This window comes from Phocoena phocoena, chromosome 8, assembly GCF_963924675.1.
Source record: "Phocoena phocoena chromosome 8, mPhoPho1.1, whole genome shotgun sequence".
Classification (NCBI taxonomy): domain Eukaryota; kingdom Metazoa; phylum Chordata; class Mammalia; order Artiodactyla; family Phocoenidae; genus Phocoena; species Phocoena phocoena.
Window position 1 is genome coordinate 8,732,849 of NC_089226.1, and position 13,354 is coordinate 8,746,202.

The following is a 13,354-nucleotide window of genomic DNA, read 5'->3' on the forward strand; positions in this document are numbered from 1 at the left end:
ATGTTAATTTTTATTAATACCTGTGTTCAACCACCAATTTGTAAAATTCCTGAAACTCTAACAATCAGCTCTCATAAGCCAGTTGAAGCCAGCTCTCAGCACACCACTGGTTGAGTCACAATTACGAAAAGCCAGTGGAGGGAAAGGTAGGAATTGCTGTATCCTTTTACTCACACAATTCCCAGTGATAATATCCTTCCTCCCATCCCTGACTTGATTTGTTACAGAAGGGACAAATATTATATGGCCAGCCAAACAGAAGATTTCCCCACCTTTGAACAGGCTGCTCCTTTGGGGTTCATGCAACCTGACGATGGAGAAGGTGTTGTCTTGAAAGGATGGCGCAGAAGTGTCTAACCACCTGTTTGCAGGCTGAGCTCCTGTGGGGATGTAAGGCTATGGCAGCTGAAGCTAGAGAAGCTCTGATCTGAGAGACCCTTATCTGGAGTTTCTGCGGAAGTCTACTACTCAGGATTTTAGTTTTAGAAGTCAGTTTTGGCAACAGAAAAAAAGAAAGTTCTGATGAGGACGACAGAGGCCGAGAGGAAGCTGTTTCAGTGGTCCAGGGGAAAGGAGATGAGAGCCTGAACTTGGGTTATGCTGGTGGGAATAAAGAGGAGCTGATAAACTAGTTTGAGGTGAAACTGACATAATATGGAGGTAAGGGCAAGGGGGAAGTCAGTTACAGGCACACCTCGTTTTATCGTGCCACACTCCCACCCTTTGTTGCGCTTCGCAGATACTTTGCTTTTTACAAATTGAACGTCGGCAGCAACCCTGCATTGAGCAAGTCTATCAGTGCCACTTTTTCCAACAGCATTTTCTCACTTCATATTTTTGGTCACATTTTGCTAATTCTCACAGTATTTCAAAGCCTCCAACAGCAAAAAGATTATGACTCACTGAAGGCTCAGATGATGGTTGGCATTTTTTGTCAATAAAGTATTTTTAAATTAAGGTATATACATTTTTTAGACATAATGCTATTGCATGCTTAATAGACTACAGTATAGTGTAAACATAATTTCTTTTTAATTGAGAAAGATTTTTTTTTTTTTTTTTTTTTTTTTTTGCGGTACGCGGGCCTCTCACTGTTGTGGCCTCTCCCGTTGCGGAGCACAGGCTCCGGACGCGCAGGCTCAGCGGCCATGGCTCACGGGCCCAGCCGCTCCGCGGCACGTGGGATCTTCCCGGACCGGGGCACGAACCCGCGTCCCCCGCATCGGCAGGCGGACTCTCAACCGCTGCGCCACCAGGGAAGCCCGAGAAAGATTTTTTTTAAATTAATTTTTATTGGAGTATAGCTGATTTACAAGGTTGTGTTCGTTTCTGCTGTATAAACATAGCTTTCATCATGTGACTCGCCCAGGCACACCTTGGAGGTTGGGTTCTGGATTACCACAACAAAGCAGACATTGCAATAAGGTGAGTCACATGCATTTTCTTGGTTTCCCAGTGCATAAAAACGTTATGTTTACACTATACTGTAGTCTAGCAGGCATGCAATAGCATAATGTCTAAAAAATAATGTACATTTCTTAATTTAAAAATACTTTGATTAAAAAGTGCTAACCATCATCTGAGCCTTCAGTGAGTCCTAATTTTTTGCAAGAGTAACAAAAATCGCTGATCACAGGTTACCATAACAAAGTTAATAATAATGCAAAAGTTTGAAATAAGACAAGAATTGCCGAAATGTGACATAGAGGCATGAAGTGAGAAGACGTTGTTGGAAAAATGGCACCAATAGACTTGCTTGATGCAGGGTTGCCACAAACCTTCAATTGGTATAAAAGGCAGTATCTGAGAAGCACAATAAAGTAAAGCACAGTGTAACAAGGTGTGCCCGTACCAAGCTAAAAGTCCCAGGAACAGAGCTGGAGTACACATGATGAATTCAGTATCACAAATGTTGACTTTCAAATATCCTGGGATATCCAGATAGAAATGTCCAGCCGGTAGTTGGATATATGGGTCTGAACTGGAAAGAGAGGAGTCTGTGGGCCAGATTGGTGGATTTGGGGAGTCTTCCATTGGTAGGTGGTGATTGACATGGATTAAGACTTCCCAGGGAGTGTGTGAAGAGTTAAGAATGAATTCTTATCGGGAAGACTAGATGGAGAAGTACAGTTTCAGGAAGGGGGGGAGGGGAACCATGAAAATGCAGAGGGCATTGCATATTCAGAGAATAATTAGAAGTTGTGTATGGATGTGGCCTGTGGTGGAGCTTGGGATGAAGGTAGAGAAAGGGAAGGGGAGGAGTGGAAACACAAGACAGAGAAAGTACATGTGGGGACAGATTGTGCAAGGTCTTGATGCCTTCTCCTGGCAGTAGCAGTGCACAGGTGAAGAAACATGCCTTCCATTTTACTGTGCCCCCTCTGACTTTCAGGAAACTTCAGAATGGTTACCATAGCTCTGACCCCTTTCTAGGTTTCTTAACATAGATCACCATGCTAGGTATCACATAGACCTCCATCCTGGCCACTGTGAATTGCATGAAAGACCTGTGAGGTAGCCTGGCATTAGAATTTTGTGCAAAAGGGATGAGAATGAGAGGTTAAGCCATTGAGATTTTCTCTCTTGAAAACTGGATGTCAGAGTCAAGAATGCCTATTAGGACCAAAGAATAGACAAAGGCACATGTCAGGGAAGTCAGGGGTCAGCATAAGCCATGAATAAGCAGAAGTCATGAGTTAGCAGAAGTAATGAACATTCAGAAACTCTGAGTGAAGAAAAGTTATGAATCATACAGATGGCCAATAGACACATGAAGAGATGCTCAACGTCGCTAATTATTAGAGAAATGCAAATCAAAACGACAATGAGGTATCACCTCACACCGGTCAGAATGGCCATCATTAAAAAGTCTAAAATTAATAAATGGAGAGAGTGTGGAGAAAAGGGAACCCTCCTACGCTGTTGGTGGGAATGTAAATTGCTGCAGCCGCTATGGAGAACAGTATGGAGGTTCCTTAAAAACTAAAAATAGAGTTACCATATGATCCAGCAATCCCACTCCTGGGCTTATATCCAGAGAAAACTCTAATCCAAAAAGACACATGCACCCCAATGCTCATAGCAGCAGTATTCACAATAGCCAAGACATGGAAACAACCTAAATAAATGTCCATTGACAGATAAACGAATAAAGATGTTTTACATATATATATATGTATATATATATATATATATATATATATATATATAAATGGAATGCTACTCAGTCATAAAAATAATGAAATATTTCAATTTGCAGCAAAATGGATGGACCTAGAGAATATCATACTAAATGAAATGTCAGACAGAGAAAGACAAATATTACATGATATCCCTTATATGTGGAATCTAAAATATGTTACAAATGAACTTATTTACAAAACAGAAACAGACTCATAGACATAGAAAACAAACTTAATGGTTACCGAAGGGGAAATGGGGTGGGGAGATGGAGGGATAAATTAGGAGTTTTGGATTAACAGGTACAAACTACTATATATAAAATAAAGAACAAGGTCCTACTGTATAGCACAGGGAACTATATTTAATATCTTGTAATAAACCTAATTGAAAAGAATCTGAAAAAGAATATATATGTGTATGCATGCGTATAACTGAATCACTTTGCTGTACACCACAAATTAACACAACATTGTAAATCAACTATACTTCAAAAAAGAAAAATGTTATGAATCAGTAGGAGTTATAAGTAAGTGAAAGTCACAGCATACAGAGTAGAGGAAAGTCAGTTTAGAACAAGAGCAGTAAGAACGTAGGCAGGAAGACTAGAAGAAAAGAAGGTCTACCAGATAGCTATTACTAGAACTGCTGTGTATCCGGAACTATTGCAGGTCACAGACTGTGTTCAGGTCTCCATGAGGCCCAGTCTGAGTGGTGTGTATTCTGACATGTATATGTCTAATTCCCCATCGTTTAAAGTTAAGGTTAAGGTAAACCGAATGAGGCCTGGTATCTCTCATCTCCTCTGTACTCTTTTCTCTCTGTTACTTTCTCCCGGACTTCTCAGCTTACTTATCCCCCGTTTGGCCCCAAATAGTGGTCTCAGCACATGAGTCTAAATGACCTTTCAACTCAGCTCCCCATAGCTAATTTTCTCTGTCTTTCTGTGTTTCAACTGCATATTTCTAGGAGAAGACTCTGACTCAGTTCATCTTTTTTAACCAGGTCACAAACATTACAGGAGCTGAGTTGGCTAGTTCTTTGGTTCATTTGGGGCATTAGAAATTGGAGCATTAACTCATCTGGGCAGGACCCGGAATACCTCTGGATGTCTTAGCTCCAGAACTGTTCAAGTTCCATAGTGAATTCTCCATCACCACATGGGTGATGGAGCTCTATGATGAGCTCTATGATGAGCTCAGATACTCACAGGTCGGACTTTGAAGTGCCAGACTACTGGACACAGGGAGAAGATTCCCAAAGTAGAGCCCAGTGAAAGTCAGCCTGGGTGGGGTTGGGGTATAGTTCTGTAAAGCCAACCTTAAGAAGAGGGAGGAAGAAGTTGGAGGATGAGGTTTAAGGAGAGAACAGTCAGGCTTTAAGGTCTTATCTGTTAATATTGTCACTCCTGGGGAGGTGTGAGGCAGGGATGTCCCAGAAAGTTCTGATAATTACAAAGAGAACTGCTGGCATACTTTAAACTGGTAGGTGGTATAGATAACACCTCTTCCTTTCCACTAATTTCCACTGCTTCTATCAACAAAAGTCTGACTGAATGTGATCTCAGCTCCTAACTCACTCCACATCAAAAAAAGGAACTATTGATGGCATTCTGTGTCATGCCTTTCTCTCCTCCAGAGGAGTTGAGCTGCAGACCTGGAAAACCTAGTTTTGTTCTGCAACTTCTGATCCCTGAGGTCCTGCTTTCTCCCATTGACCCAGAATCTTCAGCCAGCCCACTCTAGGGGCTGTCTATACATCTTCCTCCATGAAGTAGAGCAAGGTCCAGAAAAGATAATTCATTTTCTCCTTTACGCAGGAAAAATGCACCTGTTACGTGTCAAGCATGCTGTTAGGTAGTGAGGATACAACAGTGTTCAAGACAGACTGGAACACCATTTTCAAGGAGCTTAAAGTCTAATGGGGAAGGGACTTCCCTGGTGGTCCAGTGGTAAAGAATCCACCTTCCAATGCAGGGAACGCAGGTTCGATCCCTGGTTGGGGAACTAAGATCCCACATGCTGAGGGGCAGCTAAGCCTGCACACCACAATTACTGAGCTCGCACGCCTCAATGAGAGAGCCCATGTGCCACAAACTACAGAGCCCACATGCCCTGGAGCCCATATGCCACAACTAGAGAGAAGCCTGCACACCGCAACTAGAGAGAAACCCAAGCAGACGGTGAGCTGTAACGAAAAGATCCCGCATGCCTCAACAAAGATCCTGTGTGCTGCAACTAAGACCTGATGCAGGCAAAAATAATAATAATAAGGAAAATAAATACATAAAATAAATAAATATTAAAAAAGAAAGTCATTACACTTGCCTGCTATGTGTATTAAAAAAAAGTCTAATGGGGGAGACAAGCATTAAATAATTATGAGTGACAAATACATCTATTCTAGATCTAGCATTCAGTGGTACATGTAACAGAGTGGTCCAAGAGAGGTGGGCAGGGAAAAGGGAGGAGATGGGGGCTATGGTAGCTCTGCCACCCAATCCCCCAAAAGTTCTAGCTTAATACCAGGTGGATGCTTCACTGCATCCATCTTCTCAGCAGTTACAGCTCAAGGCACAGCTTTCAAATATGTCTTGTAGATCCCTTTTCAATGTCCATATCACGTAAATTCTCCTGTTACCCATTTGAGTTTGCCATCTGTTTCCTGCCCAAACCATGATTGATATAGGTCATTATGAAAATACTATTAGCAGAAGTGAGCAGGGTTAAGGAAAAAATATAATAAAGTTGGGGCATCCAGATTTAGCAACTGCAAGAAATCATCATCATTCCTAGGCCTGAGGAAGCAGGGGAAGGAAAACATGTAACCATAGCCTGGTGGAGAGCTAAAGCCATGGAAGAGAGGACACCCTTCAAAAACTGTCACATCAAGACCCAGCCAGTGTCAGAACTGTGGCAGGAAGGTAATAGGAGGAATAAATACTTCCATCTCAATCCGTGTGTATGTGTGTGTACATGTGTGTGTGTGTGTGTGTGTGTGTGTTCTTTTCTCCAATCTTCCATTGGTTAAACACAATCTAAAGCCAACCCCAACCAGCACTCAGGTGATCAACTCAAGAGAGATCATCCTTCTGGGGTCCAGGACCAAAAGGAAAAAAAGGCTGATTTAGAGAGTCAAACAAAAAATAACCAGCTAATCACACCTCACTGTCAAGAACACTTTAAAAAGAGAGTAGATAGATTTTAAAATTTATTACATAGAGTATATGTTATTTTGGTAATATGAGTTTTTAAGGTAGGGCAGAGAGCCCCAATATACCATGGTGCATGAGCCTTCACAGTACAACTTGCCGTGGGTTGCCAGAGGTCCAACCTGCCTGATCGGGCGACATGAGAACCTCAGAGCACAACACATTGTGATGAATTGTTTCTGAGGTTCTAGAATCCCAGACTCTGTGGCTCAGCACTGGGAGCTTCTGCTCACAGTCTTTTTCACGGCTCTTGGGTGCCCCACACCAGGGTGCCCTCTCTCCCAAAATCCAGATGAAGAAATGTCTTCTATTAGTGAGTCTGTATCTGCTTGGATCTGCCAGAGGTAAGTCCTCTTGTCTTGGCTCTGGGTGGACATGTAAGAGGCACCTTTAAGGCATTTCAGCCCTTGAAGAAGGCAGGCCAGTATCTTAGTTACCCAAACCAATCTAACTCAGAATTAGGAGTAGCTGAACAAGTTCAACTCTGAGAGCTACTGAACCGGTGGTGGGTTCCTCCTAGTTATGGCTTCACCATCAGAGACTGGCTTAGCACAGTCTCGTTCCTAATACTTTCAGCCACTTGACATTGTATCTGATGCTCTGTGAAATGAGAAGATTGGTCTAGGGGTTCTGTGGAGGTCCAGTGAAGGTTTGCCCCCGTGAACTGAGTGTAGGGGATCCTTGTGTAGTTAATGTAGAAGGAGAGACACGAGGATATGGGAGTGTGGTATGCCTGGAAAGTCATCCGAGAACACAGCATGGCTCTGGGCCAGAGAACTTACAAGCCACTCTTTCATTGGTCTATCCATCCAGTGGTATTTCCTCTTTCAGGACCCCCATTCAGGGTGGGCTCTGTTCCCTCCTTCCTCCTACAGGAGAAGTGAGAGGCCATGAGCTCTGAGCTGTCTATTAAATGACAAAGTGTTTTCTGTAACGTCAGTTCTCAGAGATTTTGTCTTTTGCTTTCTTAGACTTTCAAAAGTTGACTGAGAAACGTAGCTACATAGCTACCAGATGGTAGTATGTCCTAGCCACTTTGTGAGGCAGTGAGTCATAAACTATAAGCATGACAAAGAAATTAGTGTGTTTTTCAAGCCTCCCTTCCGTATCACAAATTTCTTTATTAAAACTTCTGTTAACTTTTGAAGGATCAGTCAAGAAGATGATATTTCTGTAACAACTTTTTAAAATTAAAAATTCCTTAAAGCCTTAGTAAATCTTACCTTTCCTTTATCAACGTATTCTAATGCTAACCTTTTGAAAGTTATTGATTGTAAGGTCTTCAAATCACTCAGAATACATACACACACACACACATAAATATATATATTTGCAGGATTCTTACAGAGCTAGAGTATTTTGGGGACTTAGGCCTCAAAGATCCTGTAATTCAGCTTTTGGCTAGGATTAATTCAGTCATTATAGTCTACTCACCACCCTTCTCTAGGCTACTCAGTCTAAATCAGTTACTCAAAGAGTAATACTTTTTTAAAAAAGTAATAATCAAATTGTCTGCTTGGCGCTACACTTAATAAAACGAAAGTTGTACTTAAGGATATTTGTCTGACAGCCACTAATAAGATGGATTAAATGTAGAAGAGAGTGGTCAGAACAGAACGACCAGCTAAGAGTTTTGTAATTCCAAATGCAAGGTCAGGAGGAGGGAAAACTAAAATTAGCTGACCACTTGAGCAATGGACTAGGCACTTCACAGTTTATCTTATTGAATACTCATGACAACTCTGTAAAGTTGGTGTAAATGATATGTCACAAGGAATCTCAATTCAGGGATATAGAAGCAAAGATTGTTTTTTTATCTTAATAATTAACAGCAACTTGGCTTTGTGTCCCCAACTCACATGGATTGGGGTTGAGTGTGTGAAAGAACATGAACTTGCCAAGTAAAGGTGTCTTAGTGCCTTCTGGTAATTTTTGTGGGTTCATTAGATATTTGTCATCTCTAGCTTAAAATTTATCTTGTCCAAAGTTTAAAATCTTCCACCCTCAGTTTCAGCTAGAATTACTCAGCTACTGAAACAATTTGCTTTCTCTCCCTCTTGTATCTCCATTCTTACCTTTCACCCACAGGGGAACTGGAGGGAGGCTAGTGGTGGACTTCTGATTACATGAATGATGGGACATTGATTTCCTGCTGTTGGCTCTGTCAGGGAGGCACAGTGCTTTTGGTGCTGGGTGGGGAGGCCCCCATGTGCCCACTCAGGGTACACAGATCCACACAAATGCTGTGGATCTTAAAATTCTTCCCTTCAATCACAGAGGTGGTCTCTGTGTTTCCTTAACACCCCTGTCCTTCATGGCCTCCCAGGTAACTGGTTGACTGCATCCAACATCTGCAGTATCTTCAGGTGCTTGACCTAGGCCCCCAGAAACCTAGGAACCCCACAACATTAGCCTTGCTCCATAGGAAAGAACTCTTTATCCAGACGTCCTCTCTCACCTTTACCATCTCTCTTCTGTTATTTCTCCATCCCAGGAGCATCAGGTCAATCTGATGAGCTTCTTGGCTCTATGGGTCATCAAGCTTCAGTTCAGCAACCTTCAGGTGACTACTTTTCACTTGAAAACCCTTCAGATGGTGAGGCGTTATATGAGACTTCTTCAGGCGAGAACACTTTGAGTGAGCATGGTTCAAGTGAGCACAGTGCAGTCAAACACGCTTCAAGAGGGCACGCTGCAGGTGGGCACGCTGCAGGGGAACACGCTTCCAGTGAACAGCCTTCGGGTGAAAAGACTTCTGGTGAACGGCCTGCAGGTGAACAGCCTTCAGGCATCCCGCCTTCAAGCACAATTTCAGGTGAGCCGCATTTGGATGGGTGCCCATCCTTGACTTCAGGTGGGAAGTAGGTAACACACACAGAAAACCAATTTTAAGGAGTTCAGAAGAAAGAATAGTTCATACACTTCACAAACAGCTCTCCCAAAGAGAGCTGTTTACATTTTACATCTCTTTACATTTCTTTACAATAATCCCAGGTGGCAAGATCCAGGTTTTGTGGGGCCCTTTGGAGGTTAAACTGTTCAGAGGGCCCTCTTTAAGAAAAACAAAACAAATATAAAAGTACCAGCAGTCTCTCCAACTTCACTCTATGTAAGAAATTGTGAATACAGATGCCCACAGCTCCCCTGGAAGGGGCTCATGGAAGAAAACTTTGGTGAGCTTCATGCTAAATCTGCCTCTTAACAAACTATGTCAAAATGCTTTGCAAACCCTCTAAAGAGATGTCTAGCAGTGGAGCTGGTAGATCTTGGTTTTCATGTTTGAACACGGTGTCAATGGAAATAATAAACAATCAATAATAATAATAGAAAAGAGTTTTATTTGAGCCAAAGTGAGGACTATAGCCCAGAAGCCAGCTTCCCAGATTACTCTGAGAAACTGCTCTGGAGGAGCAGAGTTTTCAGCACAGTTCTATATCTTGTCAGAACAAAGAACATTAAACAAGTCAGGGATATATTTCTTCAAGGTTAAAAACAAACAAACAAACAAACAAAAAGACCAGCACATACATGTACAGTATGGCCTTGGCACCTGGGAAGGGAGTTTTATCATCAATGGAGTACTGGAACTGGCATCCCATGAAGAGGGGTATTTAACCTTTTTTTTTTTTTTTTTTTGCGCTACGCGGGCCTCTCACTGTTGTGGCCTCTCCCGCCGCGGAGCACAGGCTCCGGACGCGCAGGCTCAGCGGCCATGGCTCACGGGCCCAGCCGCTCCGCGGCATGTGGGATCTTCCCGTACCGGGGCACGAACCCGTGTCCCCTGCATGGGCAGGCGGACTCTCAACCACTGCGCCACCAGGGAAGCCCTAATCTTTATTTTTAACATGGACATTTTTTACTTCTGGTTAATGTGACCTTTTCTTTAATAATTAAAGCAGTTGTTCAATAGGCCACAAAGAGGCTGTTTTAGTTAGCATAAAATTCAAGTTAACTAATGTATAAGCCAGAATAACTTCTCCATACCTCACTCAATATGTGAACATTTCTTTCATCAATGGAAAGTAAAGCATGCTGACACTTCTGTCCGTTAGATCCAGAAATAAGTTCCCAGAACAACTGCAATTCTTTGGCTCTTACTCAAAACGGGTTCTTCAAGGAAGGAAAGCAAGATCCAAGGTTTAATGTCTCAAGTTATTACCAGACATAGACACTTTATATTTCACCCCATTACATAAGTAGCAGTATTCCAAATTTTCAGACAAGAGAAGTTACATCATCTGGCTAGAAAGTAGCAAACCTTGGATTCAAACTTAAGTCTGACTCCAAAGCCCATATTCTTTCCACTTTATGTTTCCTTAATTAGGGAATTGGCAGTGGAGGTAGAGAGGCAATATGGAATCGCTTCAAAGAGACTGCGCTTTGTGACAAACTGACCTGACTGAAGGTCACTTTGAGAATAGAGAATTGATGTAATGTTTGCAACATTACAGCATTCTAACACAGCTTTTTTTTTTTTTTTTGGCGGTACGTGGGCCTCTCACTGTTGTGGCCTCTCCCGTTGCGGAGCACAGGCTCCGGACATGCAGGCTCAGCGCCCATGGCTCACGGGCCCAGCCACTCCGTGGCATGTGGGATCTTCCCGGACCGGGGCACGAACCCGTGTCCCCTGCATCGGCAGGCAGACTCTCAACCACTGCGCCACCAGGGAAGCCCTAACACAGCTTATTAATCTGTCAGATTTCACTGCAAGTGTTTGTGCCTTGTGATAAGTGAGAGTGTGATGGAGAGTAGGAAAGGGAGCCAGTCACATGAGGAGTTCTATTGCTCCTATTGAGTTAGACACTGCAGAAGGGCATCTAATGATAAATGTCCGGGAAGCCACTGGGTGATGAATTAGAATAAAAGTCAGTAATAGAGAGATAAATGTGGGATTCATCAATAATGAAAATCATAGATGAAGCAATAAGAATGAAGGCATTTCCTCTGGCACAGAAGAGAAAATATGCTCTTTCAGACACAGAGCCCTCACATCCCTAACAAGAACCAGGAAATGAAATGTGTTGTATCCACCTACTTGTTGCCCATCATCCCTCCCCAGATGTGTGACTCAAGGCTATACAACCTGGATCCTAAGGTTATTTCATCAGGCTGATCTTAAATTTTCAGGCCCAGTATTAAATTGCCACACATGCTCTTATATGAATGACCAAGGAAAATGTCTTCAAGGAGAGGGAGTCTGCTCCACTCAGAATTCCCAGCAGTGCATGTTAAAGAAGATCTTTGAAGGTATGTGGGGACTTCACGAGCCAGTCTTCGCCAGAGAACACATCAACCAGCTTGAGTACTGATGGGGAGGAGATACGGTGGCAGGGGCCGAGGAGGGAACAAGCTGTGATTCCCCAGAAACTTGGAGATCCAGGAGAACCTTATCCTTTCAAGAATCAAGAGCAGAATTCCAGCTATTGAGGGAGAGGCCCTTCCCAGCAGGCTTACGATGTCTTAAAAAGAGGCAGGGAGATTGGCTGTCTCTTCCTATTAAAGAAATGTGTGGGTTGCCCCTTGAGACATTGACAGTAAGCTCAAGAATGTGTCTATCTTGTTCATGGCTATATATTCCTAGCACTTAGCACAATGTCCAGCCCAGGGTAGGCATTTACTAAATATTGAATACATGAGTTAAGTAATAAACAGTTGTCCACCAGTCTGTGTTCACAGGTTGGCAGACCTGTATATGTGTCTTCCTACACCTCTCTACCCTTACGCTCAGTCCTCATCCTCAAAATAAGGAAGGGATCTTGGTTACTTCCATCCCATGAACTTCCCTTGACTGCCTGACTTCCCTTGTGGTTTGTCTGGTCCCTCACTAGAAAGAGTGGGCAACTGATCAGGGGAAGGGCCCAGAAGAAGCAGATGGAAGGGAGGAAGGAAAGAATATACAAGTTGGAGGACTTGGTCGTGCCTACATAGGGACACTGGGAACCATGGATGAAAGCTAAGATTGGAGGAGGAAGCTTTCTGCTCATTACAGTCTGCCTCTGCTTCTTTCAGGTAGAAAACTTCAATTCATTGTCCAGGGCTGTGAAAACATGTGCCCAGCCATGAACCACTTATCCCATGGAACCAGGATGCAAGTTATATGCTGTCGGAATCAATCTTTCTGCAACAAGGTCTAGAAGCCTGTGCCCTTACTTCCTGCTCTGAGTCAGGCAGCAAAAGTCCTCCTTCACCCTACTGGACCCAATTTATATTTAGTTTCTTCCCCAGTCAAAAACTAATCACATCTTCCTCTGCCTATCAGACAGAAAGCTCAAATATCTTTCCTCTCCTATCCATGCCCTGTTCCACATTCTTCTCTGGCCTCCAACTTCCCTATCCCCTTACCCCATCTCTCAACATTCTTTTCTTTTTCAATAAATTCCACATGATTAAAGAATGTAGACTCCAGACAGAGTCTTTTCCCATCAACCAGGGGCAGGGTCACTCTGAGCTTCCTTCTGCTCCACACAATAAAGTAGATCCATTTTATTTCTTTCTTTTTCCTTTTTTTTTTGAATTTATTTTATTTTATTTTTATACAGCAGGTGCTTATTAGTCATCCATTTTATACACATCAGTGTATACATGTCAATCCCAATCTCCCAATTCATCCCACCACCACCACTCCCGCCACTTCCCGCCCTTGGTGTCCATACGTTTGTTCTCTACATCTGTGTCTCTATTTCTGCCCTGCATACCAGTTCATCTGTACCATTTTCTAGTTCCACATATATGCGTTAATATACGATATTTGTTCTTCTCTTTCTGACTTACTCACTCTGTATAACAGTCTCTAGATCCAGCCACATCTCAACAAATGACCCAATTTCGTTCCTTTTTATGGCTGAGTAATATTGCATTGTATATATGCACCACATCTTTATCCATTGATCTGTCAATGAGTATTTAGGTTGCTTCCATGAACTGGCTATTGTAAACAGTGTTGCAATGAGCATTGGGGTGCAT

The 13,354-nt window shown here is 42.8% G+C and overlaps 1 protein-coding gene across 1 annotated transcript; it reads left to right on the forward strand.

Moving 5' to 3' along the window:
* The first annotated feature begins 6,683 nt into the window (after positions 1-6,683).
* On the forward strand, positions 6,684-12,525 carry LOC136126836 (acrosomal protein SP-10-like). The gene is made up of 4 exons (XM_065882307.1): positions 6,684-6,735; positions 8,886-9,206; positions 11,519-11,638; positions 12,401-12,525. Exons 1-4 carry the CDS (start codon positions 6,684-6,686, stop codon positions 12,523-12,525), a joined length of 618 nt encoding a protein of 205 aa, XP_065738379.1.
* Positions 12,526-13,354: the final 829 nt, after the last annotated feature.

Bases quoted from the DNA above. Each gene is read 5' to 3' on its own strand.
- LOC136126836 (XM_065882307.1), top strand. From the start codon at position 6,684: ATGAAGAAATGTCTTCTATTAGTGAGTCTGTATCTGCTTGGATCTGCC. The intron at 6,736-8,885 runs GTAAGTCCTCTT...TCTCCATCCCAG, and splicing joins TCTGCTTGGATCTGCCAGAG to GAGCATCAGGTCAATCTGAT. The intron at 11,639-12,400 runs GTATGTGGGGAC...TGCTTCTTTCAG, and splicing joins GTTAAAGAAGATCTTTGAAG to GTAGAAAACTTCAATTCATT.